Source organism: Clarias gariepinus, chromosome 22 (assembly GCF_024256425.1).
Source record: "Clarias gariepinus isolate MV-2021 ecotype Netherlands chromosome 22, CGAR_prim_01v2, whole genome shotgun sequence".
In the NCBI taxonomy this organism is placed as follows: Eukaryota; Metazoa; Chordata; class Actinopteri; order Siluriformes; family Clariidae; genus Clarias; species Clarias gariepinus.
The window spans coordinates 21,691,537-21,712,596 of record NC_071121.1 but is presented as its reverse complement, the minus strand read 5'-3'; the positions used below and the strand labels follow the sequence as shown (position 1 = coordinate 21,712,596).

Below are 21,060 nucleotides of genomic sequence, written 5' to 3'. Positions count from 1 at the left end.
AATTAAATCAGTTGGCCATTTAATGCATATAAAAGGTTGAAAGCCAAAGACTATACTTTGCAGACAAAAATAATGAATTGTCCTGGAGTCAGATACTTAAATCCAAATTTATTGAAGCATTTAACATATGGCTGTCTATTCATTAGCCAAGTCCCATAGGAAGAGCACGGATTAAAATTATATTCTATTTACGTTAAAGACCTTCCTACAGTTTGATAGAGGATGGGATAGTAACTCTGTCATACCACACATTCATGTAATTAAAATTTAAATGCTAAAACTAAGACAGCTGTCTAGATGATTTAAAGGAGTGAGTACAAAACAAAATCATGACAATGTGACGTAGCTGCACAAGCTCTAGACACTCTCTGAAAGATAACTAATGTAACTAATTATACCCTTTTTACATATGTAATAATAATTAAAAATAAAAAAATATATATTTTATCAAAAAACAAATAAAAACTAACCCCCATGGAAGATATAGTCTGTACTTAGTCTATAAATACACTTTTGCTAATTCTTTTATCGCACAATAAATAACTCATATAAGTAATATATAAACATATATATTTATAGTAATTGTTTGGGCCAGGCGACTTTTTTTTTTTTCTAAAACATATACTCATAACCAAGATTTGAATTTAACAAATGAAATGCACTCTTGTCACAGTAGTTAAGTTTGGGTTCGCTGTAACGAAATTCATTTGATATAATTCAATCAAAGTATTTTTTCCTGGATTTTGTAAATAAAATATGATTTTTGACCTAGTTATATTTTTTATCACCTCATTTGTTATAAAGTGAAAAAATGCATTTAACCCACTAACACTATAGATCGATGAAAAAACTAAAAAAATTATCATTTTAAATAATAATCATTTTGAAACCAAATTTAAAAAAATATAGTTTTTTTCTTTCAAAAGTTTACACATCAGATACAAAAAGCTTAGTCAGAAGCAGCAGCATTATCTGAGGCATGGAGACAGATGATAACCCCTAGACCAAGGAGATACTGGCTCTTCCCTGCTTGACCTCCAACCTGCAGAAACACATAAAGATAAGAAGTTGCAACACCCAACATGTAAGAAGCATATAGCAAGCTACACAGGCAAATCAATTAACATGATCCAGCTAGCTATGTAACAAACTTGAAAATCTTAACAATATATACACACACTACCATTTAGTGATTTTTTTTCTACATTCTACAACAATACGGGTGTTTTAAAAAATATGAACGAACACATGAAATTAGGTAATTACTGTATATCACAACAACAACAACAACAGACAGTTGGTATTCTAAGACTCGGAGGTCAGCTTTATGGAATAGTTCTTGCAAGAACAGTATTGTCAAGTGCATTTGCAAAACCCATCAAGCACCATGAGAAAACTGTCTCTCCTGAAGACCATCCCAGGAAGGCAAGATCAAAACCTATCTCTGCTGCAGAGGAGAACTTCATTTAGAGTAACCAGCCTCAAAAATCCCCAATTAACCAAAAGCACCTCGGATTAGACTCGTTATGAAAGCTTTACAGATCATGAATAAGAGACACCTCAACATTAACTGTTTAAAGGATTGTTTTATAATGTAGAATGAAATAAAAATCAGGAAAGACTATGGAGTTAGAAAGTGGTCACAAACTTTTGAGCAGTAGTGTATATATTTTTGTAGACAAATAAAAAGGACCAATTGTAAAATATTTACTTAATTGTACTTGAGCACTTTTTCTTATACCTACTTAGCTTCTTTTATTACAAAGTCCTCTCCAGAACACAGCATGGTGGCTTAGTGGTTAGAATGGAGTTTGGATGTTCTCCCTGTGCTTGGTGGGTTTCCTCCAGGTACTCTTCTGGGATAGACTCCATGTCCCCCCGCGGCCCTGTATACAGGACTAAGCGGTATAGAAGATAAGCGAGTCCTTTCTAGGTTACGGAGTGACATCAAATCAATATGGCTATGCAGATCATCAGTAGCACTTCTTCTCTTTAATTGAGTTATACGGTATATACCAGTATTCGCTTTGGATTATTTGATATATAGACACGAACACTCCAATTTCTTCACACAGTCCAAAGACATGCAGATTAGGTTAATTCCCAAAATGACCGGAGTGTATGAATCAGCGTGTGTATATGTGTGTGTGTCTGTGTGCCCTGCGATGGATTGGCACCGGGTCCAGGGTGTAACACACCTTGTGCCCTAAGTAAGTACCCTTACTTAGGGTGTTAATTCCAGGCCCCCAGAGACCATGTGTGAGTAATAATAGTGTCGGGATTAGAAAGTTTGACGCAGATGCGTTTTTTTTCACACGCCTGGCAACCCGGTGAAAGACTAAATGGGGAGGGGTTAAAGTTCCAATCTCCAGCGCGTGCAATTGAGCAACTCAGCAACTTCGTTTCAGTTTCTTCAACACTCAGTACAGTTAGTTTGGTGTGTTTAAGTGAGAAGCATGGCGGAGACCAGTGTAAACACAGCCAAAGTCACGTTTGACAAACCTAAGGTGAGTGTGTTTGTTTGTTTTTCCTCGGGGTGTTAATTCGCGGGAAGTGTTACCGGTGTTAACGCGTTAACGGTTTGGATATGAACGTTTGTGTTGTTGAGGACAGACACCTGACCAGCATCATTCAGACTGACACTACTCTCCTACTCATTATTACTATTATTATTATTATTATTATTATAGTAATAGTAGAAGAAACTATATTATAATATTATTATTATTATTATTAATATAATTATAGTAATAGTAGAAGAAACTATATTATTATTATTATTATTAATAATAATAATAATAATAGAAATCACTAGAAACCCTCTGTAATGCATTCTGGGTAATAAACAGATCATTCCTCCAGTATAATACACATTTTCTTTTTAGAAATGTGAATGTAGGGTGTCTTTATGCCTTTATAAACTCCAACATACCCGCAATCATTTTTAGGAAACAGTACATCCCTTATTTCAGGACTAAACACATGATCACACCAACCACAAGCAAAACTAACTTTTTTTTTCTTTTTTTTTTTTGCAGTAGTATAGTTTCTTTCTTAGTCCTAAGCAGCACAATATGACATCCATCTAGTAACCTCTGTAGTCCAACTAGGTTCACACACTACGGGCAATTTGGGAATGCCCGTTAGTCCGATCTGCATGTCTTTGGACTGAGGGAGGAAACCTGAGCACCTGGAGGAAACCCACAAAGCACAGGGAGAACATGCAAACTCCAAGCATTTACATTTAGGCATTTAGCAGACGCTCTGGGCCAGAGCAACTTACAAAAGTGCTGCAAAGTTTCCATCAAAGTAGAGGTTCAATAATGTGATTATTACCCTATCAAATTTACCTACAGACACTGTTACATCAGAAGTACCTTTTTAATGTTGCATGTGATAACATATCGGAATCTATGCATACGACTGACCAGCTTAAATATGTGCTTTTTTTGTATCATGTGCAAAAAAAAAAAGAACAGACTTGTTAATTAAAAATATAAACAAATTAATCAGCAGACCTAACATTTGCAGAATTTCTTTTTTTTATAGAAGTTGAGTTTTTTTTAATTTAAAAACGTTTGAGTCAAATCATGATTTGATGGGGCAGGATAACAGAACTAGTGCTTAAGAGGAAACCTTACTCAGTACGCCTAAACCATGTACTGCCTGCGTCATGTCTGAAACCCTGGCCTCCACGGAAATTCTGTAAAATGTTTTACAGAGGTTATGGCAATAGACAGTTTCCTGTAATATGCAAGTAATATTCGTGAATGATTGCGTCAACAGTTTCTACAGAATCTGCATCTCTGCAATTCTGCATCTCTTTCTCAAGTTGGCCTCAAGTTATTTGTTGAATTTCAAAGATCGGGCGTTCCTCTCGGCCAGTATCGTCATTCACGGGCGTACGGCCTTCTTTAAAACTTTTGAACTATTCACATGGTTTACTATGGCTAAGAGTCAAAATACTGTGTGTGAAGTCATCTGTAAATGTCAATCGGTTTTACGCCTTAATTCACGAGAAAGTGCACCACTAGTCCCAGTTTGACTTGAATGCCCCTTAAAACTTTGTATCAACAAATTTTATACAGTCACTAAAGATCACATCATGTCTGTCAAGGCAAAAGTAAAGGTACATTTAAATGAACATGTTATTTAATCTTTTCACTAACCTGACCCAGTGCACTTTCCACTGCTTGCACTGTGACCTCACAGATTTAAGGGCGTGATCCTTGACATGGGTCTGTGTGCAAGAAGTTTAAATTTTCTTCCCATGCTGTGTGGGTTTTCGACAGGTACTCCGGTTTCCTCCTACAGTCCAAAGACATGCAGAGTAGGCTAATTGGCTGGTGTGTGCACCCTGTAATGTATTAGCGCCCTGTCACACCCCCTTGTGCCCTAAGTGTCCTGGGATACTCTCCATGTGGTTTGGCAGTAAAAGGGTCAAGCAGGTCATATCGTCATTGTATGTCTACTGATCCGGCAGTGATGCCATTTAGAGCTACACAATTCTTGCTAAATTGTGAATCATAATTTTTCCTCGATGGGAATAGAAATCACAATTGTCTCATACAGTTAAATTTTTTGGCATTTATTGATAAAAATAACAACATAACAAATATAATCTATGCAATGATAAATGACAATATATTTTATCTGATAAACTCAAGAACAGGTTTGTCACATGCAAATCGAGGGGCACAGAGAACATCAAAAGGAGCCAATCAAAAACAGGTCGTCAGAATTTATCCCCCTCTAGTTACCGAATGGCTGGTATGGTCCCTCCCCTAGCCTCTGATTGGCTGAAATTCAGCCAGCGAGCGTTGTGAGATTGAGCGCATGTAAATAACGGAATGGCCTTTAATTTTTATTTAATTCCATTTTTATTTTTTATATTTATTTCCTATTAATAGTCTTTTATTTTTTAGGTCACTTCAGTCGTCTGCAGTTATCTAAGTATCTCACTGCATATCGTACTGTGTATGATTGTGTATGTGACAAATAATTTTTTTTATTTGAATTTGAGGAAGAGAGATGAAGGAAGAGTTGTATTACAGAATCCTTTGCTAATATCTGGCCAGATTGGTTAATTAACAGTATTTTGTGTTACACTGTGAGCTTGACTGTTAAATCAAGCGAACACGTAATTTTAGAGCGATCTGACCATGACCGTGATCTTGACATGCAAGTGAATTGAATCCATTCAGAAACAAGATGGCCTGTATGTATATATGCATGTATGAATCAAGATTGTGATTTCCCCCCTAATTAATCATGCAGCGCTGATGCCGTTGCTGCGAAGCAAAGACAAGAAAAGACATTTCCGAAAGCAAATTTCACCGACCCTTCCCTAACAGAATGCTGATTAAAAGTCACTGCACTTTGGAACCTTTTTTTTTTTTTTACTGACTCAGCATGAGGCTGAACTTATACAATAGTTCAGCTGATACGAGCTTTATGATGTCCGCTGTAGCAAACGTGAGCCTTTGTGCTCCATTCATCACGAGGGTGATATACAGTAGTGTGGAGAGGTCACCATGTGTGTGTCTGTGTGTCATGCTGTGTCAAACTTTTATCATGTATTTTTTTTTTATCTCTTTTTATATATTGGCAGATTTGTTTATTATTTTATTATACTTCCGGGTGATTAAGCGAGTGGCAGCCCATCCAGTAGCTTTGTCTGTGTCTTTTATTTCTACATTGCTTTTGGATTTTTAATTGCTTGTTTTAACTTTTATTTTAAAATTTTTTCATTCAAAAGTTTTTAATAGTCTATTTTATTCTGGAATTGTCTTTTAAGAAGTATCTGTCTGTCTGTTTGTATGTCTGTCTGTCGGTCTATTTGCTCTTAAAAGGGATTTTTCTAGGGGGATTTTGTTTTGTTTTGTTTTTTAGAGCCAAGTGCAGCAGAACCCGGTGGTGTAGTGGTTAGCACTGTCGCCTTTCACCTCCAGGGTCTGGGTTAGATTCCCGGCCAGACTCGATTCCTGTCTCTGTGTGCATGGAGTTTGCATGTTCTCCCGTGCTTGTTGGGTTTCCTCCGGGTACTCCGGTTTCCTCCCACAGTCTAAAGATATGCAGGTTTCCAAAGATATTGGCATTTCCAAAATTGCCCGTAATTTGTGTATGTGTGTGTGCCCTGCGATGAATTGGCACCCTGTCCAGGGTGTACCCCGCCTTGTGCCCTAAGCCTCCTGGGATAGGCTCTAGGTCTCCGCAACCCTGCATACAGGATAAAGCGGTATAGAAGATGAGTGAGTGAGTGTAGCAGAACCACAGTCAGCAGCACTATAGAGATGGCACATGTGAAACACTATTGTGGATGTAATTATTGAAGATGAAAGTGAACACGGTGTATTTTGTAGTCTGTTTGATTAAAGTAAAAGGGGCACAGCCTTTCTGTTTAGCATTTTTCGAATTAAGGGGACAGATACATGAACACTAGAAGGCTAAAGTTCTTTAGTGAAAAATAAAATTTAAAAGTCACAAATAAATATACCTATTTGTCTGGAAGTGTGACAAATACAGGATATTATCCCCCCATCATCTTAAGAACATTGTTCAGTCCTAATAGTCTAATTGTTAAGCTGTTGATTGATTTAAGCGAATACCTCTGCTTGTTGCATGGACGGCATGCTCAACGTTTCTTAAAAAAATCAGGAATGAAAATCAATGAAAGTAAAATGCTATATACTTTGCATGAATTAATCACAGCATGTGCCATTTACTTGCTAAGCATTTTCCCAGCTATTGTATAATGTTTTTGCTGATTTTGCTCAACATATGCAGCACTGTGCAAAAGTATTAAGCCACCCCTGTTCGTATTTTGCTTCCAAAGAGCAAGACTTGTATTTATTTCTTTTTATTTATAAAATTAATTATTTTTTTATTTTATGTGGTAATTAGTCTCCTGGTTGTGGAGACTCCAGGCTCCTTTAGTCTCCAGGTTGTGGAGTGGTCTTTTAGTTATCCAGGCTGCCTGAAGGACGTTTAGCCTCACATTTTTATTCCAGTCCCTGTACCTGAGCAGTTTTAGAGGATTGTCCTTTGTTAATTCACACAGTGACCTATGAATCATTTAAGCATAAAAAAGCATCTAACTTAAGGCACGTTAAAATCAGCTGCAGATGATCAGTTCGAACAGATGAGTGGGGAAATTTTATTTTATGCTGCTTAGGTTGTTACAAAAACAGCCAATGTTTAAGTTGTATCTTTCTTTGCAGCAGTTGTTCTCATTTCTTTAATCTACATCATTTAATTTAATTTAATATAAAGGAGTGAAGGGTGACCGAAATCTTTTGCAGTGCGACATTCATTATAGTTTCCATCCGTGTTTGTCTTTTAAAATGTGCAAAAGACTACAGTAGATCATGTATTCTCAATGATTTGCTGCAGAAAATATGGCTATAATAGGCACACATACGGATGCTAATCCACTCCCGCTCATGAAAACTATGTCCTTGTTAAAGGTCACACAGCGAAGGTCTTGAATCTAAGACAGAACATCTGGGAATGCATTCTATAAAATACACAGAGTTCTCTACAGTTTACCCGAATGTAGCACATAGTTTTTTCTTTAGCTAAGACCAAACACTTTTTTCTAGAAATGGTTGAAATCCTTTGAGAGGTTTTTTCAAAACCCTAGAGGTCCAGTCATGTTCTTAACAGATGTGCTTTGCACAACATGACCATCACCCCCACAATGAACATGTTTACACTGGTCCAGGGTGTGGACATCTGTGTTTGTATGTGTTTTAGGACTACGGTGGGAAAAACGCACAAGCATCGATCTGATCCCTGACTTGACCAGATCCATGCTGTGATTTAAAGAAATATTTTATATATAGTAAATAATCATTTACTACATAGTTTGTAGTACAATTTTATTTGAGAAAGGCTACCTTATAAAGTCTGGGCTGCAAGTAGACACCACATGACAAAATGTCCAGTGCTTGGTTGATACAGACAGTCCAAACAAAGCGAAATAACTTTCAACTAATAGAAGCAACAGTGCACGAGAAGTCGCACTCATCATTTTCCAGCTAATATTTGTGTCCAAGATTTGTGAACTGTTGTATAAAATTAATATCTCACTTACAATCAGGTGACTGTAGTGAATATCGGCACAACTGTGATTAGTTGGGGCTTAATCATGGTTGTGCCAGTATTGGGCGTAACCAGACTCTTGCTTAAACCAAAACATGTTTCTCTCTCTCACTCACACACACACTTGTATATTAAGCTGGAACAATGCCATAGCATTGTTTCATCAACTTGTTGTCATAACATTTATTTCCGATCAGAGTTGCATTAATATTTGGCTAAGCTCCTGTACTGATGAAAGGTACAACACAAACTCTGATCATGTTTAGTCATGATTTTAATGCTATCTTTCCAGGTGTCAATACTGTGCCAGACAGTTCTTAACCCCGTCATTTCTTCTGAGTTGTTTTCTTTGCTTGATGCAGAATTCTTCTGAAACTCAGCTAGAAATACCAGAACTGTTAGTGTCATAAATAAAAAGTGTAAATGCATCACTAAGAGAGGTGGATCATGTAGAGTTTAGGCAAAGTGCAAAACCTATTACTCTATGTACAACAGGAGAACTTTGACTAAGCGACACGTAGTATCACAAACAGAAACTGAATCAGTAGGATATTTGTAATTTACCTTGACTTTAATCAACAGTTAGACCCATTATCATTTTGCTAATCGAAATCTGACTCACATTTAATAAGAACTAATTGTTTAATACTACAGTGACTTCCCAACTTACTGTTTTTAATGAAGATAATTTTCAAAACCTTTTTTCCCCCTTTTTTCTTACTCATGGTTCTTTCTCAAGCCTGTTTTTTTTTAATCCTGTTTGCACAATAAAACAGTAATAGTTATTTATGCTTGTCTAATCCATTACTGAAATACTTAACATACATAGTTGGTTCCCAGGCAGTTAAGGATAAATAAATGAGAGAAAGAATGCTGCTCTTTTCTTTCCAGCAAAGCTTTATATCTGGCTCTTTTTTTTTTCATGCCCTCCTGTGGGATCCTGGTCTTGATGCATATCTGTAGACATAATCAGAAAGCCTGTGAAAAAATATATAGTGCACCTTTTATTTGTAGAAGGCCATTCAAGTCAAACCGGATTTGAGGTGACATTTACAGAAGATTTCAAACACAGTACGGTGAGGAGACTCTTGGCCGCAGTAAAACATTCGAATAGTGCAAATGTTTTAAAGAAGGCCATATTTCTGTGAATGACGATCCCAGCGAAGGTGGCTGCCCACTGCAGTGGTTCTTGTGAATATTCAGTGACTGGATCATGTGATCAAGTAAACTGAGAAAAATTTCCTGAGGGTATCCAAGCACGAAACGCTGGAATAAATGCATTTGTTTAGCAGGGGGATTATATAAAGAAATATAGGTAGTTTTTAACTCTTACAGCTGTATTCTGTTATTCTGTGCAATCAAAAGTCCTGGTTTGACTTGAATGCCTGTATACAGCATGTTATCTGTTTAGGCCAAGTAATGCTTTGGGAAGGATGCTACAATTTCCACATTTCCATAAAGACCATGTTATTTCTCCACAGTTTTATACTTTATCTGTCCGCGTGTTGTTTTTTTGTGCTGGTTAATAAGACGATTTATAACAGATATTGTGTCTTGTTTATCGTCCCACAGGTTGAACTGCACGTGCATCTTGATGGTGCCATCCGGATCGAGACCGTACTTGATGTGGCCAAGTAAGAGGAAATTTTATTGCTATTAATACAATGGGTATTTTTCTTGGAAAAAACAAGAATGTATTTAACTAGCTAATTTGATGAATAAGTATTTTAATGTCAATTATAAATTATCCTTAGTATATCAGCAGATATAATTTAATTTGATAAAAAGAAAATTAAAGAAACATAGCAAATTCTATAACATTTGTGTAAACTGACATGATTGTGCAAACTGAAATAAACAGCTCCAGAAAACAATTTTCTAGGATAAGGAAAGCATAAAACAAACCCACTCAACTTTTACAGCTGTGGCTGTATAACTCTTCAGATAGCTGTTTCATTGACCTGGCAGATTCACAACCGAACTAGTCTTTCATAACAGGAAAATAAATCATCCAGATGTTGCTTGTATGCATAATGATGGTTGAGTGTGATGGAGATATGTTCTGTTCCACATTATACAGCAGAAGCCTAACTTTTAAAGACAAATGATATTTAACTTCAGTTTTTACGCACTTTTATGCGATACCTTATTGGGATTTATTGGAGAGATCTTCTTAATATGTGCTTTGCATTATAACTAAGAGCGCATGTTAAACCTAGGCATGTCGCTCGCTTTCTCACTCTACCTTATTCGCCGGCGTTTTAGGCAGACACAGGCTGGGTCTTTGCCTCTCTCCCTCTCTTAAAAGGGCTTGTCTGTCTATCTTTCTTTCTTTTCTTTGTCTTTTTTTCTTTGTCTTTGGCCCTGATACCTTTCATGCTACCTAAATGATCACACAAAATGCAGAGGTATCAGGACCCTTATATAAAAACGCCACCAGGTGCGGCTCGTTGACCGGCAACCACATTGGCAAATTACAGGGACTGAGCTGGGAGCTATTACCTTATCCCTTGTACAGACCTGACCTCACTCCAAACCATTTCCACATGTTTCTGCCATTAAAGGAGTTCCTGGGAGGCCAGCATTTCAGCCGTGAAGCAAGCAATCTTATCATGGCTTCAGCATACAGAGAAAACTTTCTATCTTGATTGTATCTAAGCACTAGGCACTAGTGAACACTGTTGGGTGTAACATGTTACAAAGTAGAGTTAGATTACTGTACTTTTATTGATGTACCGACTAATCCAACGCATTAGTGTGTGTGCGTGTGTGCATGTGTGCGTGTGAAAAAGTTGTCCTACAAGCTCTGCTGTTAGTAGTTAACAGATTATGGGCCAAACTTCGCTGAGTGATGATCGTAAAATAATTATAAAGGTCTTGACTAAAACAACATGCATGAGGAATCACAAAGGAGTTTTAATTTTCTGCAGTGGAAAAGTACTCAAACTAGTTACTTTTATGAGAATGTAACGCTGTAATGTAACTGATTACTTTTTAATGGCACTAATTTTGTAATGTAGTTAGTTACTATAAAAAGTAACGTCCCCCAGCACTGTTAGTGAAACACTGGGATAAGTGTCTTAGTGTAGCTGGGTAATATCTATAGAAATATGTTCTGTTTTGAAAATGTATTGGTATTCTGCGCAATCATAACTCACAATTGGACTTGGAACACCCCTTTTAACTGTCAACACTGGTACCGATCTGATTCTTGTATACACTTTCACACATACAAACTAATCAGTCACAGATTTTGTTTTCAAATCTGAATGGTCTGGCATTTGTATATTTTCAAATAGTTTATTTGTCACCAAGGAGAGCCACATGCAACTAACTCATGAACAAACTTAGGCTTATCTTCATAGATCATATGGATATGCGTGCGCACTAAATGCACTTAATGTTTTAATGGTAGGATATTAATCTCTGTCACTGTATTCAAATTCTGTGAAGGTTTATAGCCTATATTAAGTATCACATGCTCCATAGTGACGATGCACACTTCTGTTCTGTTAGAAAAAGAAGTAATGAGACCTCTGTGAAAGCAATGTGCATGCCTGAGTGCATGTGATCACATTAATCTGGCTGTGTTTCAGGAGGCGAGGTATCAAACTCCCTGCACCTACACTGCCTGGGATGACCAGCCTGTGCACAATGGCTAAGCCGGGAAGTCTCACTGAATTTTTGGACAAGTTCAATCAGTACATGCATGTCATTGCGTAAGTATTACCATAGTTAAAACATAATAAAGGCCTCGATTTAGGTTGTGAATTAACACAGTAAGCGCATTAAAGGCTTTTTTTTTTTTTTAAAGAGCATAATTACTGACTGCAGGTTAGATTTTTATTTTTAAACCAATGTGGTTTGCATGCAACATCATCTTTCCTAGACATGATGATGGCACATTGTGAATGTAATTATGGTTGAGATCTTTTTGCATGTGAGAAACATGGGTTTCTCAGTTTCCGATGACTCCACACATATAAACTTTTTATTACAGAGTACACAGAATGTACAAATTGACTATTACTGTAATTACAATAAAAAGTCCTCATTACATGTAATGCATTAGTATTGGCACCCTGGTCCCAATGAGCCTCTGATTTCTTGGCTCCCAACCCACTTAATTGAACTTTTAAACATAAAAAAAAATTTAACTTAAGGCACAAACCAGTGACAAACACGCACAGATGATGAAAGATGATCAGGCCTATGATTAGTATACTGGTGATGCTAAATGCTGAGTGATTGGAACAGATGAGAGGGGAAACGAGGTTGCTGCTGAGGTTGGTGTTACAGAACTATTTTTAAATAGTATTTTCAGGCACTTTTCAGCTTGTCGCAATAACCCGTTCCCATCTTTTTCATTTAATGTACATCATTTAATTTAATGCCATTTAATTTCATATGAAGAAATGGGGCTGGCTCAAGACTTTTGCACAGTACTGTACAATGTCAGTTGTTGTTGTTTTTTTTATATGTTTGGCTGATGTTTTCTTATTTCTTATGTTATTCTTATTTCCCCCCATCCTATCAATATAAGTTATAATAAATAATACATAATCATAAATGATACAAATAATTATGTACCTTGAGTAGACATGTAATTATTTGCAAAATAAGGTTAGTTGCAAGGTTAGTATACATTTTTTTAAAGTAATTTATTTTATAATTTTATTAGTCCATGCGTATAATCTAATACTGTTCTTTCCTTGTTAGTGGACTTGCTAGCTGATCCTAGTCTGACAGATTGCTTTAATAACCACCCTCGAAGCATCTATTTTAGTTTCAGATGTTTATTAAAGAAAGCACGAAATAAACGTTACCATTTTTTCCACTTTTTCAAATCACCTGCAAATGGCCACAAACACAATCAAGATAGCTGCAACTCAAAATACAGTATAAGCTAATAAGTGCATTTAACATTAATTAGCATCTAATATTAGCTAGGGTTTAACGCTTTTAGCACTATGCTAACATAACGTTATGAATCCTATAGACATGCAAGTACAATTAGTATCGTATGGTTTTATATTAACTACAAGACACAAATAAACTAACCTAAGCATACTGTAGCTGCCAGCTCTTACCCAGTGAACATGAGGCTTACACGATCCCTCGTCTTCTCACGCTCTAATGCCCTCCTTTCCAATTTCTCATGCTTTCATGTTCAAAACAATTGTCTGTGAAATACAAGCTAAATCATTTATCTCCAGCCTCATTCTGTAATTTATAGGTGTTTTGCAGCCGGAGAGCTGTTTTTTAAGTGAAGTAATCTAGTTGAAATTAGCACAAATTTACAGCTGCATGAGGGCATCAATCAAACGCAAAAGCAGGGATAATAATTGAACAGGTCATAACAGTGCTGAACAGATCAACATTATAATAAAAGAAATTGACATTTAAACGCATTTCCAGACTGCAGTAAAGTTACCCACTAGATTAACAGACTGAGTGAGTGTGGTAACAGTATTATACAAAGAGGGAAATACACATCAGTATTTATTTAAAACCGATTAAACCAAGATTAATCATTCATAAAATGATGTAGCATTTTTTATATTTATAAAAACTAGATTGAGAGGGAATCACGTGCATATGTAAGAAAGAGAGAAACAGATTCACAATCATTCATGCAGCACTTTATATTTAGTAAAAGTACATTTACCTTTACTTTTCCCCTTCTTTTGTATCAATAATAATTCCACTTTGACTGTACTTTTCACATTCTTTGTTGTTTTTCCCTCGTTTTCATCTTTTATAGTTATTATAATTATTACTATTATTATTAGTAGTAGCCAAGTGGTATTATTATTATTATTATTATTATTATTATTTTTATTATTATTATTATTATTAATAATAATAATAATAATAATAATACAAATACTACTATTAATATCTTTTTTTTACTTTTTCACTAGTGTCACTTTTATTTTTTATGTTTTTGACTGCACAGTTAAATGTGGGTATATTTATTGTTTATGTCTGTTATTTTGTGACTTGATTCTGAGCTTACGAATGTCCATATTTGTCATGCCAATAAAGCACTCTTTAAATCTTTGATCCTCTCTCTCTCTCTCTCTCTCTCTTTCTCTATCTCTCTATCTCTCTTACACCTACTTAATCTCTTGCTGGACTTTTCTAACAAAAAATTCATAATATTTCAATTTTCCTCTTTTTCATCAGTTTCTGCATGGCCTTAGTTGTCCTCATACATTCTCTTTGCATTTTACATAATGTTGCATGTGTTTTGTGTTTCTCTCTTAATCAGTTGTGTTAACTCAGCGTTCTTATGAATATAAATAGTGATACATTGTTTTGTGTACGATTAAATTCAGTGCAAATATCATAATTGTCTCTGTTCTGTATGTAAATCAGAACTGCCTCAGGGGTGTCATAGTGGAGGGTGTAGGATGACTCAGAGCCCCAAAGACAGGAGGGTCCTTTCAAGTAAAAAAAAAAAAAAAAAGAAGAAGTGAAAGATATTGAATTTAAATGAAGAAAGGAATTGGCCCAATGAGAGATGGCTTATGTATAGGGCTTATGTATAAACGCCATGCCTGCCTACATGAAGTTGTGGAAGAGCACCTAGGCATTTTGGGTGGTGGGTAGGGTACTATACAATAGGCCCCATTTCAGTTACATGCTACTGTTGTTTCACTTTAACACTGCAACGTTAAAATATGCAGAAGCTGAGCCGTGCACAGTAAGGTGTATGGCTAGTGTTAGTCAGAATGTCTGGGCTTACACAAAGGGGCCACAATACCACAGTGTGGCTGGGCCACAGTGGCCTTATATACAAGATCTCACTTCAAGCTTTTCTGAAAAGTTGGCAAGTTGGCAAGTGAACTTTTATTGCCTGTGGTTCCACAGCAACAAACATTGTGCTGCTCACAGATTTGCCTGCTTTATACATTAGATCATCTAAAAGATGGCAAAAGATTAACAAGATAAATCGGCCAAGGATTGTAGGATTTTTACAGCGAAGGCTTGGAGAGTTTCATATGTTGCTCTCTGGACACTTCAACCTTTGTGCATCTGTTTGTAAAAATAAATAATTTTCCAGCCAAAGCTAATAACTTAAACGTCATATTCTTAGCACTTTGCCATGTTGTGCCACTAAGAAACTAAACAGTTTTATAATCTTTTCCACAATGCAGTAATTCTGATAAGAATGTTTTTTTAGTAGAGCCCCAAAAAATCCAAATATGGAGAAATTATCAGTTGATTTGGCTCATGCTAGACTTCGTTCTATATGTGTTACGGTGAATTATTTACTTTTGTCAAATATATACAGTAGCATGTTACAGAACAGTGGAATTATTATTATATTATATTATACTGTATTATTATATACAGTAATTATTATTATTATTATTATTGCTTATCACAGCTTGTTAGAAAGTTGGCGACAGAGCACAAAAGCACAAAAGCACTGCCTCTGCAAAGAAGGTTTAGGGTCTTGTTTAAGGGGCCATCGGTGCCAGTCCACCAACATTCTGATCATTAACCAGGAGCTTTAATAGTCCAGCCTTATCTGCAGGACACCTGTGCTTGTGCAGAGTGAACTTCCAATTAATAAGCATCCATATACCATCTCACTTATTTAATCAGTTGCTGTTGACTTTTTTTTAATAGTGTGTGGCTCCTGATTGTTTAAAATGAAAACATACACTGGCTGTTTGTTGGTAATATTGGACACCTCGGGAGTGTTACTGCTGTTGTTTGCACTTTTGCGCTTAGGTTTTCACCTCTGTGTGTGTGTGTGTGTGTGTGGGTGAGAGACATTCTTTATGTCAAGTGCCTACCAGTGTAAAGTCCCTGTCAGTGGGTAGAAAAAAAAACTACAAAATAATTAGGTCAAAAGTTGAGAGAATTTCCTTCCTGATTGTAGAATGTACTTACTTTCTGAAACTATCACATCCTGCTTTTCAATGTACATTTCAGTCAAGCATTATCAAATACATTATATGAGTAAATCTGTAAACCCAGCTCATGTTTGGAAATTCCCCGGTGGTGGGAATGTAGGTGTGTATACCCAGGTGGGAATGTGGCAAAGTAAGAACTAGTTAGATATTTAACACAGTTGTTTCACTTTTATTGCTGCACACTCATGCAGAAGCTACACAACATACAGTATAGTCTTTTGGTTTGTCGTGTGAATTACCCCTTTTTATGTTGTGACTTTAGGGGGGACAAAGAGGCTATTAAGAGAATCGCCTATGAGTTTGTGGAGACCAAAGCTAAAGAGGGAGTGATTTACGTGGAGGTGAGGTACAGTCCACATCTTATGGCCAACTGCAACGTGGAGCCAATCGGATGGGACCAGGAAGAGTGAGGCATCTGCAAATGATTATATATATTAAAATAATAACATCTTCATTTAATTAAAAAATAAATGTAGTTTATAGTTATTTTTTGACTATATTGTCTTTGTCTCCTGTTTCTCTCACCAGAGGTGACGTGACCCCAGATGATGTGGTGCGTCTTGTGAATGAGGGCCTGAAGGAGGGAGAGAACAAATTCAAGATCAAAGCCAGGTCCATTTTGTGCTGCATGCGGCACATGCCAAGTAACGTACCCCCTCCTTCACTCTCTCTCTCACTCTCACTCTTACTCACTTCCTGCCCTCTGTAAGTACATTATGTTGATCTGGGTGAGAGTGTAGAGAAGCTTAATTCACTGCTAGGCCCTATGAGGAATCTCTCAGCTCAGGCTTAACTGAGTCTGCCAGTTAGAGATCAACACCTATGTGCTATGCATGCTTGCTAGTACATCACGTTGATTTATCATCTTTCTGCCATCTATCATCTTGCTGCCTTCTATAGTGTGGTATTTCAAACGAGGAGGTGTGGAGAGAAAGTAGAGTAGCTTGGTGCTCAGTGTGCTTTCAGTTTCTTTCCCAAACAGTAAATCTTTACTTCTGTTGTTTTGTTTTTTTTTATCCATACTTAGATCACAAATTGTCAATAGGAACAGTGTGTAATTTACACAGTTGGAAGTTTAATATACGGTATGTACTGTACTGCAACATACTTTGTTGTGCAAGTTGTCTGTATAATACATCATATGTAAACTAACATCACATACGACTTTGGTGAAAGAAGATAGAGAATTAGACTATAAAGACCATGACTTTAACATCACAAATTAGGAGATGATGCCAATCCATCACAGGCCACATACACACACTACAGGTAATTTGGGAATGCCAATTAGGCGAATCTACCTAATCTGTCTTAGTACTGTGGGAGAAAACCCACTCCACACTCACAGGCGGGAATTCAACCCCCGATCCTGGAGGCGCAAGGCCACAGTGCTACCCACTACACCACCATGATGGCTCCGATTAAAAATGTCTTAATTTAGAAAGGAACGTCTCCAGCGTCAGATCCCTATTTTCCACTAGGGGAAAGTCTTTATGACGGCTTTCTTCAGTTAACAAAAGAAATCATGTCACTGTATTAAAGTAACTATTAATAGATCAAAAGTATGACATTGGTTCTTTAATTAACAAATGATTCCTCTGTAGCAAATTGCCAAGGCATTAAATTTATAAAAAGATAAATGCTTAAAAACATACCGTTGTTAGAAAGTGATCAACCTCACACTGTCGCATCTACCCTGTAATGGACAATTACAGAACAGTATGGTGATGATACGTTTAGCCGCAGTAACACATGTAAATGGCGCATAAGTCTTAAAGAAGGCTGTACATCCATGAATGATGATCCTAGCCGAAGTGGCTCGGAACCTATTACAGTCTTGAACAATCAGTGAGTGGAGCACCTGTTCCTTTAAAATCAACTTGTCAACAAATTGTGGATGAGACACATCTGTCTGTGGGAACTGTACACACAATTATTCCCAAGTCCCACTTGTGCATTACAGCAGTGGTCCCTGACAACCGGGCTGCTGACCAGTACTGGGTCGCACAGAAAAAAACTACAAAAATATATATTTCTTTTATTTTATTTAAGTTTATTGACTATCAAAGTCTGCAGAGTGTTTTTTAGGTTTAAGAGAGTGTCTGAATTGTTAAGCTTTAAAATGGATTAAAAAGAAGAATTATTGCTTGTTGTGTCCGCCGCACCTCGATACATTTGCCAGTTAACCACCAGCCAGGACTCTCTCTCTCTCTCTTACTCACACACACACACACGTGCATGGTGTCTAAAGATCTCTGTTTATTATCAGCATGTTTAAGCTTTTGGCCAGGTACCCTTTGTCACGTACATCCAAGAAACCAGTCATTAAGATGTAATTCATAGAGAGACCTGGAGAGAGACAGGCACCTTGATAAGGGATTTGTTCAGGGGCCCAACAGTAGTACTGTAGTTTGGTGGTGCTGGGACATGAACCTGCGTCCTGCTGATCCACACTGTAGGTCAGCATTTTAGCCACTGAGCTTTCCAAAAAGAAATACTACATGATATTGTAGATTACCTACAGCATGTTTTTAAAATAAAGAGTGAGCTGTTAGCAATGCTAGCTATTACTAAGTTAATGGGAGCTCAGTTTTTAAGTGCAACAGAATTTGGTCACAAACAATACAGAAATGATGGCCAAGACATCTTTTGTTCTTTTGTTTTTTAAAGGGTATGAACCACTACTGTACTTATTTACAACAATTTTTATTGGGATTATTCCATGACGGCATACCACTCAAATATCATCTCTACATGTGATTACCGCCAAAACTAGTTTGATGATGCGAAAGTTCGTGTAGAGACCGAAGAGTAGATGAGAATTTGAGATAATGTCTGTGTGTGATATAAATATCAAATGATCTTCTGAAATCTGAGTCAGCGCTCACTGCATTTTCACACTACTGACGCATCCTGTGTAACACACAAAAGCCACTGCACCAGGAAGAACACACCCATATGATCATGAAATGGCTATAAATGGACCTTCTTTTTTTAAATGACTAAGTAGTCTTTTTATTTCCTAATCTATTGCCATATTATGCTTTAATACGTCATTTGTGTTTGTGTTCTTTCTCTATGCAGACTGGTCCATGGAAGTGGCGGAGTTGTGTAAGAAGTATCGGAACGATGGCGTAGTAGCCATAGATTTAGCAGGAGATGAGTCTCTAAACTGTTTAGCCTGTCCTGGCCACCGCAAAGCCTATGAGGTACACATGTCTCATACAATTTATATATAGAATGACATATGCTTTTTTCTTTTTTAACACCTACACAAACATGACTTAATTAAAAAATATTACATGATTTGTTGATTTTTGTGTACTATTTTGGAAGCAATTTAGTGTCCAGTGACCAGTGTCAGTTTAACCACGTTTTTTTTTTATTCAGAGAGAAACTCTGCTTCACAATTGAAATTTATATTCTAAGGAGCTAGAAGGTAGGATGCATTGTTCCAGTGGTGATTGGTGTCAGCCAGTGATGTCTGAGAAAGCCGGGGGGTGTGTGATGGGGTATTGTCCTCTCTCCAGGGTGGTCTAGAATGGGGGTGCAAGTGTGATTTTCCAATAGTAACAGTGCTATACATGTTGCTCTGGTATAAAAGGCCACTACTTGTATTTGAAAAACAATAAGAGTGATAACAGTCAAATGCCTCATTTTGTTTTGATACACATGCGTGTTTCTTTAGGAGTAAATTAAGTTTAACATTGGAATAAATTAACTTTCTAAATTGGGATCCTTGACATTGCATGATGTAAGAGAGCCATAATGTTTCTTCACATTTGACCTCCGTGGGTGTTATAAGCGAGGAAAGATATTAATTAACCTTTATCAGAGCTATTATGAAATCACCATAGTGAAATTAGATAACAAGCATATCATTAGGCTATCACATTGCTTATCTGTAACTTGTTGATACATTCAAGGTCTCCTGTAACACCGCAAGTCACTCATAGGTTTTTACTTAATACCATAAAGTGCAGTTTAGTGCTATAAGGAACCGGTTGAAGACCTAGTGTAAAACAGAAACAGGAAACATGCAGTAGTTTCTCCAAAGATCTGATGACATGATTTCAAAAGTTTCTTTTTAATTATTGTTCATATAAAAGCCCCAGGATTCCTTGAATGTTTTCAGACAAACCTTTCTGCCAGGGGGTAAGTTACGTGTTGTCAGTTAGAGATTTCAGCCATGAGACTGTTGTTACACTCAGAAAAAACATGGCTTACTATTTGGAACATCGAGTAATATTGAGGAACATGCTGCACTGGGAACTGTGCACAGCTAAGCATGGGGGGGAAGATGCTTAAAAATATGAAGGAAATGAAAGCGGCCCCAGGGTGCATTCCTGGTCTATGATCATTTGGAACATGGCTGTGTTAAGACATCTGTTTATGCCATAAACTTGAGAGAGAAAATCACTTAAATTCATTACTTATCATATTGTCAAGATGGAGAACACAAGTATATTGTGTAACTCTGTCTTGTGAATGCATTAGGCTACGTTCACACTGCTGGTCAAAGTTGCCCTATCTTTTAATTTATTGCTTGTTCTTTCATGCTAGTGTGAACAGCCCAAACTACATGGAATCTGATTTGTTTCACTTCTGCCTTGTTCAGACTGCCGATTTTTTGCATATCTGGTTAACCACATTTAACTGCATGTGAGCCTCCGGTGTCATTACCACAGCGACCGATGCAGATTGGACAACAATGCATCACATTTGGGCTGGCAGTCTGAGCAGAGCCAAATCCTACCTGGGCAGGTATTAGCTAAGCGTCTCAGAATTACTTCTTGGAATTCGAAAATATTTATAGCTCAGAATAGGACATAAAAGTTTAGGAAGCTTTCTACTCTTGTTTTTAGTGAGGATTAGAACTCTGCCAAGGAAAGCGTGTGGCGTCACTCTTTACGACACTGAGAGCCGTAAAGTAAGCTGCACTTTATAGTGGGTGTGGTAGGTTTAACAGGTTTTTGTAAAACCGAAAAGCAGAATGGTGAAATCAGCACCAGTTGTGTGAAAGCTT

At 36.9% G+C, this 21,060-nt stretch overlaps 1 protein-coding gene across 1 annotated transcript in view; it reads left to right on the top strand.

Annotated features, from left to right (window-relative positions):
- Nucleotides 1-2,375: 2,375 nt before the first annotated feature.
- ada (adenosine deaminase) overlaps nucleotides 2,376-21,060 on the top strand; it is a 30,568-nt gene continuing 11,883 nt past the window's right edge. The window contains exons 1-6 of the mRNA XM_053482580.1: nucleotides 2,376-2,507; nucleotides 9,676-9,737; nucleotides 11,700-11,822; nucleotides 16,297-16,440; nucleotides 16,563-16,678; nucleotides 19,119-19,243. Of these exons, the coding sequence (XP_053338555.1) occupies nucleotides 2,457-2,507; nucleotides 9,676-9,737; nucleotides 11,700-11,822; nucleotides 16,297-16,440; nucleotides 16,563-16,678; nucleotides 19,119-19,243 (621 nt within the window). The 5' untranslated portion in view covers nucleotides 2,376-2,456. The remainder of the gene's footprint in view (nucleotides 2,508-9,675; nucleotides 9,738-11,699; nucleotides 11,823-16,296; nucleotides 16,441-16,562; nucleotides 16,679-19,118; nucleotides 19,244-21,060) is intronic.